At 47.8% G+C, this 8,366-nt stretch overlaps 1 protein-coding gene across 1 annotated transcript in view; it reads right to left on the bottom strand.

Moving 5' to 3' along the window:
- BOD1L1 (biorientation of chromosomes in cell division 1 like 1) overlaps window positions 1-2,824 on the bottom strand; it is a 191,747-nt gene extending 188,923 nt beyond the window's left edge. Inside the window, exons 1-3 of the mRNA XM_015814955.2 lie at window positions 2,530-2,824; window positions 2,018-2,238; window positions 422-1,571 (exon numbers count right to left, since the gene is read on the bottom strand). Of these exons, the coding sequence (XP_015670441.2) occupies window positions 422-1,571; window positions 2,018-2,238; window positions 2,530-2,824 (1,666 nt within the window). The remainder of the gene's footprint in view (window positions 1-421; window positions 1,572-2,017; window positions 2,239-2,529) is intronic.
- Window positions 2,825-8,366: the final 5,542 nt, after the last annotated feature.

Here is an 8,366-nt window from a genome sequence, read left to right as displayed (position 1 = left end):
GGGGGGTGGGGAAGGGTGGGGTATGAGGGAGGTGGGGAGTTATATTGTAAAAATTTTAAAAAATTTCAATAAAAAAAAAAAGAAAATGGCTAGCTATAGGGAGGCATGATCGCCTGCACCACCTCCTCCCTCTTGCTGTGGTATTGCGGCATGCGCGACAATGCGTCCGCGAGAAAGTTTCTTCCCCCTGGCACGTACTTTAGGGTGAATCGAAAATGAGCGAAGTACTGAGCCCACCTGACGTGTTTGGGCGACAGGCATCGTGGTGTTTGTAACGCCTCGAGGTTCTTATGGTCAGTCCATACCTCAAATGGTAACGTCGCCCCTTCCAGTAGATGTCTCCACGTTGCTAGCGCCCACCCTATGGCGAATGCCTCCTTTTCCCAGATAGCCCATGCCCTTTCTGTAACGGTGAATTTGCAGGACGTGTAGGCGCAGGGTTGCAACGCCCCATGGCTGTTCCGCTGGAGGAGCACTGCTCCGACGGCCACGTCGCTGGTGTCGGCTTGCACCACAAAGGGGGCATCAGGATTCGGGTGGAGCAACACTGGTTCTTTGGCAAAAAGGCCCTTCAGGTCTTCGAACGCCCTCTGGCACATCATGGTCCAACCCAATGGGTGGCCCGGCCGTGGTTTGCCGGTCAGATGTTTCGTCCGCAGCAGCTCCGTCAAGGAATGGGCAATGGTGGCGAAGGACGGAATAAACTGCCAGTAGAAATTGGCGAACCCCAGGAAGCTCTGCAACTGGTGACGCGTCTTGGGGGCCTGCCATTCCAACACTGCCTTCACCTTGTGAGGATCCATTTCCACACTATCCCCTGAAATCCGGTATCCCAGATAGTCCAGACGGGCCCGATGGAACTCACACTTCGACAGTTTTACGCAGAGGTTAGCATCGAGGAGCTTCTGTAACACCTGCCTTACTAGGTGGACGTGCTCCTCCAGTGTGGCGGTGTAGATTAGAATATCGTCGAGATAAACTAGCACCCTGCGGTAGAGATGCTCATGCAACACCTGATTGATCAGTTGCATGAACACCGCAGGGGCCCCTTGTAGGCCGAACGGCATCACCCGGAACTGAAAACTGCCGAGCGGACAGTTAAACGCTGTCTTCCACTTATCTCCACGCCGTATTCGTACCCTATAGTACACCTCCCGGAGGTCTAGCTTGGTAAACACCCGCCCCTTACCCAGCTGGGCCAGTAGATCCTTCATCAGCAGGAGGGGGTATAGGTGCTCGACACAGACCGCGTTAAGGCCCCGGAAGTCAACACACAGGCGGAGTGACCCATCCTTCTTCTCTTTGAACAGGACCGGGGCAGCGATCCAGGAACGGCCTGGCTGGATAAACCCCCTTGCCAAGTTTTGATCGATATACTGCCATAGTTCTTCGATCTCCTTGGGCGCCATGGCGTACATCCGGGGCTTCAGTAGTTTGGCCCCCGGCATGAGCTCAATCGCACAATCCGTCGAACGGTGGGGTGGTAACTGGTTACACTCCCTCTCGCTAAATATGTCGGCCAGGTCGCTATATACGGCCGGGAAAGGGCCCCCCTCCCACTCCCCTTGTTGCTGGATTGCGGCCGCATACCCTGGGACCTGCTCCTTGGGGCTCGGGCCAGGCGGTTGGGGTCCAACACCAAGGCGTAGCCTGCGGTAACCACCCTCCCACCATATGATAGGGCCTCACTTATCCAATCAGGCCAGGCCCAAGATCACTGTCTCTGTCATGGATGGAGCAACAATAAAGCAGAGGATCTCCCAATGTTCGCCCAGCTCCAAGCGGACCGGTTCCGTGACGTGAGTGGCTGGGGGCCCCCCTAACAGAGACCCATCCACTTGCTCAAAGCGGACAGGGTGGGCCAACCATTGCAGTCTGATGCCACTCTCTACCGCTACCACCCTACTTATTAAACACCGAGTACACCCGGTGTCTATAAGGGCCCGATATTCCCTCCGCACCACGGTCTGTGGGCTGGTTAAAGTGATAGGCAGGACAAAGGGGCTCACTGGCTCACCATCGGGTCGTCCGCTGCATCGTCCTGACTGTTGGCAGTGGCTATCTGATACCTCGCCACCGCCATGGCGTCCTCCACCGGGGCCACCCGCTGGAACGCCAGGGCCACCAACTGTTTTGCCGCTCTCGACTTCTCAGGTCCCTTCTTCGGGGTTGGAGTACCCCTTCCGGCTACTGCAGGGCCTTGTGGAGTGGGAGCTGGACATTCGGCCACCCGATGGCCTGGCTGGTTACACCAGAAACAGCGAAAGGAGGCCCCGCCAGGAGGCCTTGACGGGCTGGCCAGTTGTCCACCCTCGCGTGGTCTCCCCGACGGCCGTCGAGGTCAACCGGTATCCCCTCCCCCTTTATGGAATTCCCTGAGCCCTGTGTCCAGGTCCACTGCCATTTTGAACCACTCCGGAAGCTGGTTTGGCACACCACTGTAGACACAGGCCTGGCGTAGCTCTTGGTCAAGGCCCGCCCGGAAATGGTGGACCAACACTCATTCCGGCCAAGATGAGCACAGCCGACCCGCCAGCCTCCGGAAGTCTCGGACATATTCTGCCGTGGCTCGGCCGCTCTGCTTCAGCGACAAGATTTCTGCTTCTGCCTGCTGGAGACGTGACGCGTCCTCGAACCGGGCATGCAGAGCTTCGAGAAACAGGCCCGCGCTGCCCAACTCCTGAGCATAGTCGCTGTAGAGGTCGGCCGCCCATGCCGCTGCTTCCCCCTGTAGCCCTGCGGTAACCGCCACCACCATCACCCATTGGGATGGGTACAGGTGGGTGTATCGGTCCAAGTGACTGATCACGTGGCTCAGAAACATGACTAACTGATCAGGGTTCCCATCAAATGAAATGGGGATGGGCGGTAGACCCCATGCGGTCCCCGGTCCCCATGGGGCCGCAGGTTGAACCACGCCCTGGGCCACAGCAGCAGGGGTTGGCAAGCTTTGGGTCCCAAGGCCGGTCCCCTGTGGGCCTGGTGTTCTCGGAGGTGCTCCCCAAGCGTCAACCCCTGGCCCACCCGACCACGCTGGTTGGGGTTGCATGGGTGGCACCCTAGGTACGGGGCCTCCGGCCACTGGAGCGCTCACCGCTGGCGGCAATCAAAGTCTTGGGCTAATCAGCCAGACACGGGTCGAATCAGAACACCCTGAAGATCCGTCCACCCGTTGCCACGAAGAAGCCCCCTGGTACCCGGCCTCGCCAAACCGGTCCCATAGCACGTCCATCGTGTACTGACCAGGGGCGGTTGAGTAACTCCACTCCCCCTCGTCATCTCCCATAACACGCCTCTCCCCTCCATTCCAGGAGGGAAGGCCTTGCACTTGGTGTGCGTAATTGTCCAGTCACTACATGAGCCAATGCAGGACTCTGCCACCACTCCCCCATGACTCCTGGAGCTGTGGCCTCCTGGGCCTCACCCAAAGGGACCGTGGCCCGTGTCACCTTTGGCCTGACCACCGGCTGCGCCTCTTGGGCCTCTGTGGCAGGTGCAGGGCCCGTGGCTCCAGCCGGAGCTTCCTCCTCCATCCCCTGAGGAGCCTCTTGTTTACCCTCTGCCATTCCCTCAGAACAAGGGTAAAGGCTAAAGAGCAATAGAAGTTGGCAGTGCTGACTTACTATCACGCCCATCCGTCATCACCCAGAGTAACAGAAAACCAGGAACGCAGGTACGAGGTGCAAGCAAGTTTTAATCCTTAGCAAACAAAAAGTCAGCACTGGGAATAGATTGCTCCCAGTGCTCTATATAACTGCCACGCCCCATCATCCCACCCCCAGCAGCAAGCCACCATCCGCCCAACGGTCATAAAAGCCCCTTGAGTCCGGTCACGCCCTTCCCTCGAGTCAGCCCCGCCCTGCTGGCCCTCTGTCCGGCCGCCCGGGCCCTGCTCTTCCACCGGCATCACGCTGCTCCTGCCTTTGATTGCCTCTGGGCCTCTGCAATCCTGGTCAGCCCTTGGCAACCTTCCTCCGGCCACTGGAGGCCTCCCGCGGTTCCCACCATCAAGCAGCTGATTGCCTCGCCGTTCAACTGCTCTGTCGGCATCTGCGGCCTCCCAAGGCCTCCCGCGGCTTCTGGCAGCCGGCGCCGGCGTTTCATGCTGCTTGGCGGCAGACAGCTGCTCCCCCCACAGTTTGGTGGCTCCGTCGGCGACCGTCTGTTTTTCTGACCGTCGGCAGGGCCCAGCAGCACCCGGCCACCCCCCGGCGCTCGGCTGCGCTGGTGGGCAGTGGGCTGCGCCCCCCCAACCACCGGTAAGGCCCCTCTGGCCCAGGAACGGTAAGCAGCTGGAATGGGAACAGAGGGGAGGGGGGAGGGCCATACCTGACGTCCTGCAGGCCCATGCAGGCTGGGGCAATGCCGACGGTCAGCTGGTGGCAGGGTGGCGTACGGGATCAGGATGGCGGCGTACGGCGGCTGCAGGCTGTGCTTCGAGGCACCCCCCCCCACCGGTGAATGGCAAGCCCCGTGGGGCTTGACATCAAGAATATCTAAGAAAAGCAAACCTTCCAAAGATACCAAAGAATATGCAACATATGTTGAACGAGAAAATAACAATGATGAAAATTACTGAGGCTATAAAAAGACCCCAAAAAAGATAAAACTCCAGGACCTGATGGTTTACCAGCGGAATTTTATGTAGCTTTACAAGATATAATAATTACCGATATTGAAAGATCTTTGTAATGAATTTTTTTGGGGATGAAAATACCAAAATCCTGGACAGAAGCCAATATTTCTCTGATTCCCAAAGAGCATACTGATCTTACACTAATTAAAAACTATAGGCCAATATCATTATTAAATGTGGACTACAAGATATTTACAGCAATAATAGCGGAAAGAATGAAGAAATTTCTGAATGAATTTATCCATTCAGATAAAATGGTTTTCTGCCTAAAAGACAGATAAAGAATAACTTAAGAATTATTTTAAATGTCTTAGAATACTATGAAAAACATCCGGGGAAACAAATGGCATTGATATTTTTGGATGCACAAAAAGCCTTTGATAATCTTAACTGGCAATTTATGTTTCATCAATTGTGAGTGATGGACTTTGGTGAAAATTTTATAAATGTTATCCAAGCAATCTATAGTAAACAATCAGCAAAGATACTTATAAATGGAGACTATACAGATAATTTTGAGATTAGGAAAGGTACAAGACAGGGATGTCCATTGTCTCCCTTGTTATTTATTCTTACACTGGAAGTGTTGGCCAGGAATATTAGACAAGATGGGGAGATCAAAGGACTGGAGATAAAAGATCAGAAATATAAATTACAAGCTTTTGCAGATGATTTGGCTTTTATTTTGGAGGAGCCTTTGGAAACAGCCACTAAATTGTTGCAGAAAATAAAGGAATTTGGAGAAGTGGCTGGGTTGAAAATAAATAGGGAAAAGACTAAAGTACTTACAAGAAACTTAACAGAAAAAAAAGAAAGCTCAATTTGTGGAAAAAACAAATCTCCAGATAGTTAAAAAAGTTAAATACTTAGGTATTTATTTAACATCAAAATGTATAACAATAAAGGAAGATAACTATAGAAGATTATTGAATCAAATAAAAATGGATTTGGAGAAGTGGAAAAACTTTCTATTATCACTACTAGGAAGGATAGCGACTATTAAGATGAATATTCTACCTAAATTGTTATTTTTATTCCAGACGGTTCCTGTTAAACTAAGCCAGAAATTTTTTGATGATTTAAATGCAACAATAATGAGATTTATATGGCAAGGGAAAAAAGCAAGAATCAAAATTAAACTGCTACAAGAATCAAAAGACAGAGGGGGTTTGGGCTCCCAGACTGGAGACTTTATTACCAAGCCACTATTTTGTTGTGGCTTAAAGAATGGATCATACTGAGAAATAAACGACTTCTTTATTTAGAGGGACATGATTTGCAACTGGGTTGGCATGCTTTCCTTTGGTATGAGAAAAATAAAGTACATAAATATTTCCAAACCCATGCCATATGGAATGTATTACTCTCAGAGTGGGAGATAATTAAAAAGAAAATTTATATGAAAATACCTGAGTGGCTTTCCACAATGGAAGCATTTGCGTATCCCAATTTAATTAACTATGATAAACTTGTGGCCTATAAAGATATTTTAGATAAAGAAGGAAAACTTAAAGATAGGCAAGAACTTCAACAAAATGGCATTGATCTAACATGGTGGTCATATTTGCAAATTCAAACAAGATATGAAAAAGATGTAAAAGTAATGGGATTTTACAAAGAACAGACACCACTAGATAAAATACTTTTGAAAACAGATGAAAATCTGATTAAGAAACTTTATAAATTCTTGCTAAATTGGAAGATGGAAGAAGAACAAGTGAAAGAAACAATGATAGTGTGAGCAAAGAATTTTGGTTATTCTATAGATTTAGAAGATTGGCAAAAATTATGGGACCGAAATATTAAACTTACTAAAGCAGCTGCATATAAGGAAAATTTATATAAAATATTTTATAGATGGCACATGACACCAGTTAGATTAGAGAAAATGTTTAAAAATGTATCAAATATGTGTTGGAAATGTAAACAACAACCAGGCACTTATTACCATCTCTGGTGGATATGTCCTAATGCTAAGAAGTTTTGATTTAAGATTCACATGTGGCTAGAAAAGATGATTGAAATACAGATAGAATTTCAACCAGAACTCTGTTTCTTAGGAATATTAGGTTTGAATTATGGAAAAGAGAACGAGTATTTAATATTGCATGTGTTGACAGCCGTAAGAATAATATTTGCTAAATTTTGGAAAAATAAAAACTTACCATCTGATCAGACTATAATAACAAAAATACTTGAATGTGCAGAAATGGATAGATTAACTTTAGAAATGAAAGAGAAAGAAGATACAATTTACTTTAAAACATGGGGAAAATTTTATTATTGGTTAGAAACACGATAGAATGAGAAAAGGTTATGAAATTTAAAGAGATAATTGATAATTTATATTTATATTCCATGATTATTTGTATGAACTTGTTCTTTTTTCTCTTCTTCTTCTTCCTCTTTCCATACTTGTGATTTTAAACAATATGGTAAATTATAATTAATATGTAATATATTATTATTTTAAAGTTATTATAATTAATTAGTATTAAGCATTGTTAAGTAGTGAAATGAATGAGATTTATTGATTAATTTGTTATTTACATGATTATATTGAAAGTTGTTTAATAATAGAGTAATTATTAAGATTTAATATGTATACCCGGACTGGTAGACTTGCTGAAGCAATGTTATTTTATTTTTTTATTTTTTTAAATAAAATTTTATTAATTTTTATAATTAAACAACAAATACCAATATGATGCATTTAGATACACAAGCAATAAAAAAATACTCCAAATCAGTACATTTTCGGAGACGCTCGGCGGTCCCCGCCTTGCCTCCACCCTCATTCACTTTCCTGTCCTTCCTCCCTCTAATCTCACAACCTCTCCACCTCTCCTTTCCACCTACCTACATCCCCACTCCCTTCTTAACCGCCTCTACGAGTGCAGTTTGGGATGCCAGCCGAGCATCTCCTCTTTCAATGTTATTATTTACCTATAACATATAAATACATCAATTTTTTTTAATTTCAGTCCCCTAATCCCCTTCCCCCCTCCCCCCCCCTGACTTCCCAGAGCTGAGTATAGGATTAAGCATATAGTAATCCAAATTTAACCCAAACAACCCATTCATAATATAAACAAAAGTAAACTTACTTTAACTCTAACATACAATCACCTTAACTATGAACTATATATGTAAATTATATATAAAAATATTTGTGTAGCGCTACCTCTTTAGAGGCCGCCAATGCCCAGGCCCTCCCAGCCACAACCCCCCTTGTCCAGCCTTTAGAGATCGGTGAGATGTCCAGCCTTTAGAGATCGGTGAGATGTCTTACAACCGGAACTCATGCAGCATTGATGGGTGGCAGGCTCTTCTTGTTGAAGCAGGACTTTCAGACACGAACTTAACCGGTCACAATGGTTGATGCCCCGAAGATGTATATAACAGCTCAGGGCTGCTTTAACAGCAGGAGTAACAAGCCCCTGAGCAATCGTTCAGAGTCCGATGAAATGGGGGGGGGGGGTAAACCCCGGCTCCAGATGGTAATAATAACAATAACGGCCAGTATGTTATGGCAATGGCTCATCCCCCAGGGCAACTCCCCCCCACAATGTCCCAGCACCTATGCCAGCAGCGATGGCCACAGTCCAGATGCCTCCAAAGTCCACAACAACAGTTGGCAGCAACAGTTGGCACCACCAGTCTCTCTCCTCCTGGTGCTTCTTCTCTAGAATTCCTCCTCACGTCTCAGGATTCAAAACCACCCCCCCCT

This window comes from Protobothrops mucrosquamatus, unplaced genomic scaffold, assembly GCF_001527695.2.
Source record: "Protobothrops mucrosquamatus isolate PMUCROS unplaced genomic scaffold, P.Mucros_1.0 scaffold_97, whole genome shotgun sequence".
Lineage (NCBI taxonomy): Eukaryota > Metazoa > Chordata > Lepidosauria > Squamata > Viperidae > Protobothrops > Protobothrops mucrosquamatus.
The sequence above is the reverse complement of the archived record's forward strand: the minus strand, read 5'-3'. Positions and strand labels throughout refer to the sequence as shown.